Source organism: Scylla paramamosain, chromosome 35 (genome assembly GCF_035594125.1).
Source record: "Scylla paramamosain isolate STU-SP2022 chromosome 35, ASM3559412v1, whole genome shotgun sequence".
Classification (NCBI taxonomy): Eukaryota; Metazoa; Arthropoda; class Malacostraca; order Decapoda; family Portunidae; genus Scylla; species Scylla paramamosain.
The window spans coordinates 5,966,231-5,978,516 of NC_087185.1; the positions used below are offsets into that span (position 1 = coordinate 5,966,231).

At 41.8% G+C, this 12,286-nt stretch overlaps 1 protein-coding gene across 3 annotated transcripts; it reads right to left on the reverse strand.

Moving 5' to 3' along the window:
- Window positions 1–868: 868 nt before the first annotated feature.
- Window positions 869–11,966, reverse strand: LOC135090597 (protein Star-like). 3 transcript variants are annotated; one of them, XM_063987488.1, is made up of 7 exons: window positions 11,853–11,966; window positions 11,418–11,550; window positions 6,336–6,481; window positions 4,201–4,415; window positions 3,513–3,718; window positions 2,245–2,407; window positions 869–1,282 (listed from the first exon to the last, which is right to left on the reverse strand). In XM_063987488.1, the coding sequence occupies exons 2-7, from the start codon at window positions 11,513–11,515 to the stop codon at window positions 1,091–1,093; spliced, it is 1,020 nt and encodes a 339-aa protein (XP_063843558.1). In that variant the 5' UTR covers window positions 11,516–11,550; window positions 11,853–11,966; the 3' UTR covers window positions 869–1,090. The 3 variants fall into 3 exon arrangements, with proteins under 3 accessions (XP_063843558.1, XP_063843559.1, XP_063843560.1); XM_063987489.1 differs by lacking the exon at window positions 11,418–11,550 and having other exon boundaries at window positions 11,853–11,881; XM_063987490.1 differs by lacking the exons at window positions 11,418–11,550; window positions 11,853–11,966 and adding an exon at window positions 7,602–7,891.
- Window positions 11,967–12,286: the final 320 nt, after the last annotated feature.

The following is a 12,286-nucleotide window of genomic DNA, read 5'->3' on the forward strand; positions in this document are numbered from 1 at the left end:
AAAAGGTCAAGCTAAAAATCCGTCTGAGAAGTCTGATGGCATATTTATGAACTATTTATTGCAACACCTTCCTTTATCGGCAAATTCACGAACTAGTTTAGCACTGACTTCTGGTGGCGGATCTCTAAACTATTAACAAGTGGTAATTAGCGAACCAGCTCGTACATTTTTAAGCCACTGACGATGCTTCATGATTATTAGCGGAGTAGCTCGTTTATGATGGAGCCTCGTGAAGCTGAGGGAGGGAACACACTAACGAGCTTGCTAACAGCGTCTCTTCATAACAAGGTAGCAGTAAGCAGCATACCACGTCACCAGTCAGGGCCAAGGAAGTTAGAGCTGCGTTGTCTTTCTTTATATTCAATGGTCAGGACTCCTTTGCTTGTCTGTTCGTGGAGATAGGAGTGTTGAGACTTACCTCGCCTGAACTCCTGGGTGTTTTGTGGGACAGTGCGACAGACAACATGAAACAGCTGCCTCTGTGTCTGTACTGTGAGTGCATCCGCTTTCAAGTGGGAGGAGCTTGAGGACAGTTATTTATTTTCCTTTCCTGTCCACTAAAAAGATAATAGATAAAAAAAAAAAAAAATAGATGAATACACTTCTGGTTCCTTTCAAGTGTTGGGGTGAGCTTAATGGCAGTTATTTCCTTTCGTTTCATGTCCACGTCAAAGATGATAGATAAATAAATACACTTTAGGTTCTTGTTATTCTTTCCAGCAGGTAAGAACGTCCCATAATTGTTGCTCTTGGTTAACCGTGTAGCATTATTATTGGCTGACTCATAAAGGTGACTAGTTCATTTACCTTTTTTTTTTTTTTTTTTTTCCTACGAATGGTATTGATATAGTATAATCATCCATGACAATAGACTTCATGATAACTTTATTCCTAAATTCCTTACAAATGTGTATAAAAGTGAGAATGACGCAGGTAGTAAACTTTTTTTCAAACACGTAAAAAATCACATAAAAAATAAACGTAGAGAGAATAAAAGAAACGATATGTATAAAATAAAATAAAATCCTTTCATGACGCATAACAACTACTCTCCTCTCTCTCTCTCTCTCTCTCTCTCTCTCTAGCGGCGTCACAACCCTTGCTCGGGGACGTTGGGCAAGTCCCTCCTGACGAAGATATAATCGTCCCCCAGCGTGGAGTGCAACTGGTAACCATGCGCCTCCAGGTATGTCTGTAGGGCGCGGCTTCCTTCAGGCACGTGTCGATGCTCCACACACAGCACGTCCACTCGAACCTTCTCCCACGGCACCGTCTGTAGCACCTGACGAAGGGGCAGAAGGGGAATTAGTAGGTTGTGGTTATGTTTTCATCCTTCGTTCCTCTGTAGTCACTCGAGAAAGGAACACGAACGAACAAAATAACATGAATGAAAAAGAAAATAAGTGAAATTCTAGCTGATAGTTACTTGTGTACAATCAAGATAAAATTATTGCCAGTTACTCATAAAAAGAACAACAAGAACAACAACAATAATATTACTTCGACGAAAGAGAAAATATGTGAAATTCTAGTTGATGATTGTTTTCGTAAAATGAGGATACAAATTACTGGTGGTCACTAAAGGAAAGAACAATAGAAATGAAAACAAAATTACATAGACGAAAGAGAAAACAAGTGAATTCTTAGCTGATGACTGTTTTTGTAAAATGAAGATACAAATTATTGGTGGTCACTGAAAAAAAAAGAACGAAGAAAAGAACACCAAGAGCAAAATTACTTAGACGAAAGAGAAAATAAGTGAAAACACAACAGATGGGTACTTGTGTAGAATCAAGACACAAATTATGAGCAGTCACTCAAGAAGAAAATAAAAACTAAATTGCACAGACGAAAGAGAAAATAAGTGAAAATCCACCTGATGGTAGTTCGTGTAGCAACAAGATACAAAATACTGACAGTCATTTAATAATGAAATTGCTCAGGTATACTCTTTGATGAAATAAAAAAATAAATAAAAAAAAAATGAGGGAAAAAAAATATTACCTTTATAAAATTTGCGCAAGAAGACAAATGAAGTGAGAATTTCTACGATGGATTTTGACTTGGGGAAAAAAATAAAAGAAATAAAAAAAATAAGGCCTACTGAAGGTGCTAATCCGTAAAATGTATAGCAAGAAAAAAAAAAGAAAAAAGAAAAAAAAAAGAAAAGAGCTAATGACGGAAAACAGACACATTACTTACAACACCTTCGCTCGACACTGAACCACACCACCAGCACCTCACCTGTAGCTCGGCGCCCTCTACATCCAGCGAGAGGAAGTTGAGGTGGGTGGTGTTGAGGGCCAGCAGGAGGGTGTAGAGGGGGAAGCACTTAACTCTGGTGTAGATGCCGCGTTTACTGGCCTCCTCTCCCGCACTGGCTATCCTGCCCATGGTATCACTTTGTCTGCAGGGGAGGGGACGGGAATGACCTGCTTTGTGGTGTGTGGAGTGAGATGAGACGTTAAATCGGTGGTTCTCAGTGTATCTGATTGTTGCGGCGCCTCGTTGCTGGTCTTGTAATTATTGCATAGTAGTATAAGAACTATTTACTTACTGTATTATTTGTTCATGTGATTGATAGGTTTTTGATGTGTTATTGATAGTTTGTATTGCCACAGAGCTAAAGAGGCCCCTTATATGAGTCTACCCAATGGGCCTTGGATATGATTGCACTTGTTCCTTTATTTTTATTTGGAGTTTGTTAAGTGGCATATTAAATAGATGAAATCAAATCGTCAAGCTCAACAAAACAGGTTTATGCAAGTTTAGAGCACAACATCGAAAAACACCACTGAGAATATAAGGTGTGATGGAGCAGTGCAAACTTTTTAATGACTGTAGTTTGTTTCTTACTTAGTAAAATCACATTGATTATTTAAAAGAACAGGCGTGATATTACCCCTGGCAGTGAAAGGGTCAAGTGCGCTGCCTCTCATGGCCGATTGGTGACACGTAGCCTCTTTATACGTAGCCATGCATAGTCCAAGACAGTCGCTTTGGGTTCTCGTTATGATTATTCAAAGGTAACAGGGATTATTGGTAAGGCTGTCATGGGTGTTTTTCATTCATGATGCAGAATTAATGAGAAATTTTCACCAGAATCATGAAAACTGTTTTAAAAGTCTCAATAATCGTTGAAAGTAGTAAGGATTAGACGCTAAAATGTCAAAGGATACGAACCAAAGTTTTCGTCTCATTGGGTACAAACTAAAATTGTGAGTCATGATATGTTGACTCATTTGTTATTTTCTACCTCTGTTTTTATTATTAATTTGAAGGCAACTAAAGTAAAGTATTCCCACGTCATAAAACCAATAGTTGATGTTCATGATTACTTACGTAGCATTATCAAAAGCCACTTCATTAAGATAATCGGCATTTTCTTATTAACGAAAACATTAATAAAACAGAATAAACCGAAACACTAATTTGATGACAGCTTTACTCTTTGATCCATTAATGGTTATAAAAGTGAAAAGAACGAAGAAAGTGAAGCAGCTCTTACTCACTTGAAAGTCACTTCTCTCGGGAAGGGGCTCGGGGAAAGACAGGCTTGGATGGCGTGTGCTTTCCTCCCTCTCTTCCTCAGGGACCAAAAGTTCCAAGGGTCGGGCTCCACCAGCAGGCCGCGCCACCCTAATTCTCGCTCCAGGTACAGAGTGTTGCTCAGTTCCTCCCCATCATACGCCCCTGCCTCCAGGAACACGCCGCCGCGCTGGGAGACACAGGGAACATCAGTGCCACAGTGAATGAATGAATGGCAAAAAATCGAAAGTCATATATACTGTATATTAAGGATATTCTGAGAGACATCTGCGCCACACCTCCATGACTTTCAAAAGGCTCTAATTGAAGATATACGGGTTTTTAAAGGTGTTTTTGTGGTTCTATTGACATTTTAACAGGATATTTATATTACCAAAAGGAGAAACAGTCTTGAGAACCTGGCTAATCATCTCTGTGGCCTTTGAAAATAGTCATGATGAGGGAACATAAGATTTCTGAATACAAGCCCTCCAAAAAACTTGTACTTAGGCGACAAACAGACTAAGTATTTGACGAGATACTAGAAAAATGAAAAAAATGGAATATATCTGAATAATATACAACAATAGGAGCAAAACATAGGTGGAGCTTGATAAAACATAGTAAAAACACCTCTTAATCTCATCTCTCAAGCTTACAACTCCCACTCACCTTGCCCCCTAAAATACTCGCCACTCGTTTACTTTGACCATTCTGCGAGAAGTCCGAGGTGTTTGGCTTCTGGAGGTGGTAGGGCCCCGAGGCTGGCGGGAGGAGGTGCAGCTGCTTGATGTAGCTCACCAGGTCAGGGTGGTGCTGCGGCGCGCCCTCCATGTCGTGGTCCTCCAGGTCCAGAAGGTGACGCGGTGACGGGTGACGGTTTAGTGCTGGGAGAAGTAAAGGTTAGTGAAGGATGAATATGATAGAGGAATTTGATTTTTATTTATTTTATTTATTTATTTATTTATTTATTATTATTATCATTATTATTATCATTATTATTATTATTATTATTATTATTATTATTATTATTATTATTTAGTTTTTCGTACCGTTTTTTTATGTATGGGTTTATTTTTAATGCATTTTGTCTTATTTTATTTACTTTTTTCTATTTATTTATTTTTTTTCATTTTTTTCTGTCTTGCTTTTTTTTTTTTTTGCACTGATGGGTAACGATTCAGTGCTGGGATAGATCAGATTAATTAAAAAAGAATAGGATTGGGTAGACTTAATTTTTCCTATTTCTGTACCGTGTTTTCCTTAATGTAATGTTGGGTGATTCAGTGCTGGGATAAGATTGGGTTAGTTGAGGTTGAATCTTCATCTTTTTTTCTGTTTTTATACCGTGTTTTCCTTCCTGGCGTAATGCTGGATGACGATTCATTGCTGAGATAAGATTAGATAAGACTAGATGGCATCGAATAAGCGAATTAGATAATAATGGATAAATTTACAGATTTTTTTTTCCATTAGATGAAGTCAAGATGATTAAGTATAATATAAATTCTTTTTTGTTCATGTTTCGAGATTTACAACAAGGTGAAGTTGAATAAGATAAAGCTCAGTTTCGTGTTTTTTTTTTTTATTTCTTTATTTAGTTTTAAGATTTATACAGTGTTTAATAAGAAAATGTGTTGTGTAATATCATGTCGTTACTGTTTATATTTCGTAATTTAAGTATAGACAAAACTGAATCAAAATAACACGAGATTTCCTTTTCTTTCTTATTTTCGTTCCGTTTCATTATATTCAGTACTTCTCTTCGCTGACTATCAACTCAGGAGAAATAAAACTAAACGTTAAATAAGATGTAACTACGCTTTTCATTTTCTTTTACTTTCCTTGTTTTCTCTTTGTTTCTCTTCACCCTCTATTGACAATACGTGCAAAGAAGAGAGAAATTTTGCTTTCCTTATAAAACACCGCGAGACACACTAGTGATGTTGGACTAGAAAGTTTAAGTGGCAATCACGAGACCACTTTTTTTTTTTTCTTCTTATTTGTAGATCGCAAGACTTCGTGATTTTTCCCTGAAAGTGTCTAGGAGAAAAGAAGGTGCGTGTGTTTGTGCGTTTGTGTGTGTGTGCGTGTTTTCATCCTAGCTTTGGGGGGCAATTAATATTATTCCCTAGTGTAGTCAAGTGGAGCCTTAAGGGAGAGGTCATGTATACTGTCTTTTGTTCCCATCAAGAGGCGAGTGATGTTTCTAGCTTTTGTTCACCGTGTTATTGTTCCGCACGCTTTGTTTCCTTCTTTTTGTAGTCCTGAAGACCTGGAGTTGGAGGTTGCCGGGCCCAACATGCGCTGCTTAACCCATTGTTCTGACGACAAGGCGTTTCTAAATGGTGCGAAATGCTGCCTTTTTGGGGACGGTTTCCTGGTCTCTGTTTTGGGAGTGAAGTGGAGGGACGCTTTTGTGTGTGAGTGTGTGTGTGTGTGTGTGTGTGTGTGTGTGTGTGTGTGTGGCGTGAGTCGTCCACACGTCAATCACTCAGGCTTTGTGGAGAGGGATGAAGGATTGGCGCGTGGATGTGGATTATCTGTGTGTGTGTGTGTGTGTGTGTGTGTGTGTGAGTCGCACTCTTTGTTTTTACTACTACTGCTGCTGCTAATACTACTACTAGTACTACTACTACTACTACTACTATTACTACTACTATTACCACTAAAACAACAACAACAACAACAACAAAATCTACTACTAGAGCTAATACTACTACTACTACTACTACTACTGCTACTACTACTACCGTTACTATTACCACCACCACCGCCACCACCACTACTGCTATAACATTACTTACCTCTAGCATTGAGGAAGAAGAGGAGGGAGATGAGGGTGAGGACGGTGGTTAGCAGGATGGAAAGGGGGGCGGCGCGGGGCAGACGACCTGGCCTGGCACACCACCACCACCACTCCGCCCACACGCCCATCCTTTCCCACGCCCACCTGCAAGAGATAGCCAGTTACAAACAGCCTCGTAAGGCCAACAGGTGTGATGGATGTGGTGTTTGTTCTTCATTTGTGTTCCTTTTGTGTTAGTTTGTTTAAAATGTTTCGTTAGTTTTTGTATATCAATCGTATTTATTTAAGGGAAGTTAGCGGGGAAGTGACGCGCTAAATCGTATGCTAAATTGCCCTTTATTTGTGTTCCTTTTGTGTTATGTCTAAAATATCACTTTCTTTTTTAACTAATTTATTATTTTTATACACCAATCTGTATTTATTTAAGGGAAATTAGCGGGGTATTGTTACGCTAAATCTTATGCTAAATTGACCCCCTTTCAGGCGACACGTTAAATTAAAGCCCCGCAGATTACACGCCAAGGTGAATTAATGGATACTTCACGGTAAATTTATGCATAATTAACCATCATGTAACTTTATGGACTTGCACATTATGACTGTCACGCAAATAATAGTCTTGGTGGGTCATTTAACGCCACACGCCCTCTTGATGCGGCTCATTAAATCAATCAATTAATCTGTACTTTCAACTGCCGGGAACACCGACGCAGCACCGCAGGAAGGATCAGGGCGCTGTGACCTCCGCCGCGTCCCTTTCAGAACCCTCAGGCGCCTGCAGGAGTTGGCTGTTCTCCAGGTGACAGGGAGTACATAAGAGCCCCGGACCCAGACACTTCCTGGACCCGTCTTCTTACACCCTTCGTGAGCCACTCTCCTCCCTCCTCCTCCTCTTTTCCTGCTGGGACCGGGGCTACCCTCTCCCGCACCTTTCCCTCCCCCCCGACACCTCTCCGTGACCCTAGGACCCCGCGGTGGCTTGGAGGTGGTGGTGGTGGTGGTGGTGATGCAGGTCTCGCTTCACCACCACTGCTTCATCAAAACTATTCGTGGTGTCTCCATGGTCTGCGTCTGGTTCCAGTCCTCGCCACACGCCTTGCAACCCTCACCAGACCCGCTCATAGGAATTATATTCCAGCACACGATGATTTGTAGGCACTTTGTCACGCCTCGTTCAGTATTCTCACCCCCAGCAGGAGAGATTGCCTGTCCCTGCCGGGTCTGCGAGTGTCCCCCGGTGTCCCTCCTCTCCCCATGTACTCACCGAGACTTTCTCCTGCACGGGCCTGAGTCACATGGCTGGCCTGGTCACATATCGCACAATCAACCTGGAAAACACGTGAAATTCCCAGCTGAACACCTCCCCGACAGTGTCTTCCAGCGCACTCCAGCTTTCATTTCTTGTTTACCTGTGGCTCACCTGGGGAGGGGAGCGTTGACCCGACGAAGCCTGTGACGTGCAGCTCAGAGTAATCCCAAGTTAGCGGGACTTTCGACCTTGCTGGACGGGCACGTAGAGGCGATGGGGGGAAGCCAAGAGTGTGTGCCTGGAGGCGATACCTTTACAGAAAATGATCAGCGAGGGGGGCAGACTAAAGTGGTCAAATATTTAACGTGTACTATGCTTTTTACCTTCACTCCCCTTTGTTCCCTTCTCTTCACACGGCGTATCAAAATGAATTATTAACGTTTTCTTTGCCAAGATACCTGGTGTCGGTGTAGGAAGTAGGTTAAGACTTTCAACTTACAAAAAGGTATGATTGTGGCCTTTTAAGTTCAGAGCATTGGTTTTGTATGTTTTGGAGGTGTGTAAGTAGAGGATTGGAATGAAAAATATTGATATGTGCGACTGTTTATTGAGACTTTATGAAGGGGTGGGTGTGGAGCGGTCAGCTATTTGCCTCACACACGCAAGGACACGAGGGGGACGGGGAAATAACAGTTCTCGCCATATGGCACAGAGTACGTAGTTAGTAATTGTAGAAGCTTTATTACCATCGATTCACGGGCAGTATTTTGCTGTAAAGAGCATCAGAGCTAATATACAGAAAAGTCACCACCATTTGACAGCAAGTATGCGTAGTTAGTAAGTGTAGAAGGTTATTTACAATCGGGTTACAAACCAAAGTAAAGCGCCTTTTCGCTGTAAACTCCGTCAGAAAACACGTGAGGCGCTTCTTGCATTCTTTTCATGGCACAGTGACTCTTTTCCCTTCCACTCGCAATCTGCAAGGAACAATCATCTCTTTAAGATTATGAATAAGAGCTACAATTTTCTACGCCACATGGTCCTCAGGGAGTGGGTTGTTTAACATGGGCTTGAGTGTCCCTCGTTCAATCCTTTGGTATAGAGAACCTTGACATTCTATTCTGGGATCTCTTCTGCGTTATATCAAGGGACTACACACTCCTATCCTAAGAACATTACGTAAATGACACCCAAAGGAATTTTCAGCAAACTACACTTGAAATTAAAGTCGGAAGTTTGTTGTTAACGAGGACAAGAACGAAAATAAAAGGGATGCTGATATATAAGATGATGTTACCGGCTGGAATCCTTTACAATAATCATTAAGCTCTTGTATGCTTACGTAAAGGACTACACATTCGTACAATATTCATGGCAGAGAGAGAGAGAGAGAGAGAGAGAGAGAGAGAGAGAGAGAGAGAGAGAGAGAGAGAGAGAGAGAGAGAGAGAGAGAATCCCGAGAAGTAAGATAATGATGCTGGCTCGATTCCTTTCCATAATTAAGATCTCGGAGACTAATTGAAAAGACTACACGCTGCAACAGTTAACAGAAAGAAAAAGTGCAGACATGTAAGGTAATGCCGCCGGGTGGAGTCCCTTTCCTTATTAAAGCTCGCAAAGACTAATTCGAACTCCTACACTGGTTAAGGGAGAGAAAAAATCACACACATGTAAGGTAATGCCGCTGGGCCGAGTCTCTTCTCATATTTAAGCTCTCAGAGGCTAATTAATTACGATGACTGCAGGTAATGAATGCATGATGGAGGGCTGGGGCGAGGGAGAGGGGGAAGATTAACAGCCCAGCGACCTGTTGCCTGCACGCCCTCACCAGGCAGCTCCTGAAGGCGGCCCGGTGGTTTTAACTCGCTAAGCCAAATTAATCCTTTATAATTTAAAAGGAGAATAATACTAATCCGTGCTTTCTGTGCTCGCGCGGGACGTCCATGGCATATTAATTCCAGGAAAAAATAGCGAGAGCTGTTTTCGGAAGTTCTCCCAAACTGAAAGCATCTGCGAGTCCATTCGTTAGGGAGCTTTTGTGTTCCGTGCACTACTCCTTTTTTAAATCTCTCATCTTGTCTCTTAACGTGCATGAGCGTTTGCAAACTGAGAATGCTTCCTTGACTGCTGGGAGAGCCCACGAGCACCCCTCAGGCCGCTCCCCTCCTCACGCGCCGCCCTCCCGCCGGCTCACCACTGTTCCTCCTCCGCCAGGGAGCAGAGGTAAGCACGTAGCCAGTGTTTACATTTTACTGTTTGTAAATAGAAGCCGCCAAGATGGTTTACGGAGCGCCCTCTTACTTCCGCCAGGGAGGGGAGGCAGGTGCTTGCCCAGGTATTCTTTAATGTACACTTTCAGCTAGCTCAGGGCGGGAGGGACGAGCAGGACGAGGAGGAGGAGTAGGAGGTAAAAGAGGCAGGATAGAAGAGCAAGGATTCCAATTGCGATTTATTTTTTGGAATGCATTATTTTACTCTACGTTCGAATCTTACATTATTCATCCCCTCTCTGGATTAAAGAGGAAGCCGTGGATGCTGCCAGTTGTGTATACGGAGTGAGAGGAGATGAAACAACGCGTGGCATCAACAAACATTCCAAACACGGTGGCAAAACGGGGAGAGAGGGAGAGAGTCAAGCAACAAACAAAACAAACACCCACACTCCACTAAGTACAGACAGACGGACAGATAAACAGACACTAATGAATACATCCTCACTCATCCCCTGAAACAAACCTTAATTACAACGCATAAAATAGAGACGCAGAAATGAACGCAAACACAAGTAACATGTATGGCGCTAGGCTTGGATGAAGAGCTCAGCGTGTGATGACAAAGAGAGCAGCGGCAGCAGGCAGCGGGAGGAGGGAACAAGGCGCCTCTTGACACAAACCTCAGTGCTGCTCTGTCTCACACGGCGTCTGGCATCTGTTTGGTTTAGATTACGACACCTAGACCTGGCCGGGCCCTAATATGAGTGATGGAGCAATGTCACTCTTAATACAAGGGTGCAGGGAGGGTGCTTGTTGTGGGAGGGAGAACACGGATACAGGCCTGGCATTTGATATTTAAGGGTATACTGTTACTTTTTTCTTTGTCTCCTAATGGTACTGTTGCATGTGATTGAAATTTGGTTTATTACTCCCTCGAAAAGTTTGGTTCAGGGAGGGTAAAGGAAAGGATAAGAAAGGATACGAGAAGCGTGGATGCTTAAGGGTACAATTACTTTTCTTTGTCTAATGTGAAGTTTGCTTTGCCTAACGGTATTAATGGTTGAAACACGTTTATTTCCTCCTCGTGTAAGAAAGGATACTGGCGTGCTGGATACTTTTAAGGGCACGCCATTACTTTTCTTTGTCTTATAGGAGGTTATTTGCCTCGCCTAACGGTACTTTTGCATATGGCTGAGGTTTAAGCTTATTTCTCTCTCTCCCAGAAACTTTGAGCCATAATTCTTTCCACCCAGGAAAAGAGAAAACGAGAATAATTCACTGCGAACACGAAATTTATTTGAAAACATTGGTGGCTGGTCTTCGCTCTGACTTGTAAATCGGTTCATTTAAAAGGAAAAAGAAATAAAAGAGGAAGAGGAGAACGACGGAGAGGAGGAGGAGGAGGAGGAGGAGTTGGAGAAGAAAAAGAAGAAGATATGTGCTTCATGTCATACAAATAAGATATTAACATTATAAGTATGTTACAAAGTGACACACACACACACACACACACACACACACACAGTTACTAATACCAAACAACTACCACCATCATCACCACCACCACAGAGGGCCTAGTTGTAGTTCTTATTACTCGTCCGTAATGGCTCAAACAAACCTATTTCCTGCCTCTGGGAATGTGGTGGTGGTGATGCGTGTCGCCAGATGGTCGGTGGTGCCGCGGTGAGGCTGGCTAGACCCTGCTTGGCCCTGCATACGTCACAGCTCCACGTATTACCGAGGCTCCGGAACTGTAAACCAAATGAGTATGATTTTGTGTGTGCGTGTCAACAAACATGATTTCCTTGTCTGTCGCTGTTCGTATTTAACATTCTTCTCTCATGTTAAAACCTGTATAGATCGCAATCCATATGGTACAGGTATGCGAGCCTCCACATGCTTTAGGAATGAAAAAAGGTAAAGAAAAAAAAGAACATGATTGATATACTTCCCGAGCGGATTTCTCTGGTGGGGAGCCATTCGACCCTCGCCCTTATTGCCTTTTGTCATAAGGCTCATGTGACAGGTAGCCCTTCCAGGATCATTCACGTACCTGTAGTTGAACATGTACAATTTTGAGGATGATATGGAAGGCTCACACACGTCAAAATACTTCACCAGTCCCTAAATATTCCACAAAGACTCGATAAATATAATTGATTGGAAACCTTTTGTCAATCCCTGAATTTGCGGCGGAAAAAGTACGCTCTTTTAAATATAAAACAAACCATATTACTTATTGTTGTTACCCTGTAAAACTATTGTATAATAATCTAGTCGTATTTTCTAGAAGTAAGTTATACGTAGAAGAAATCAATAGGGTGAGCGGCTTGAGAAAATATATGACAAGTCTTATATGGCAATTAGCAGCATTGTTTAATATCACAAATGAAAGAAAATGCAAGAGAATAATTAATTTAAAATTTTAGACGAAGATTTTACATAGAAAACATCAATATATGGAGAAGTATAGAAACTAATAGGCAC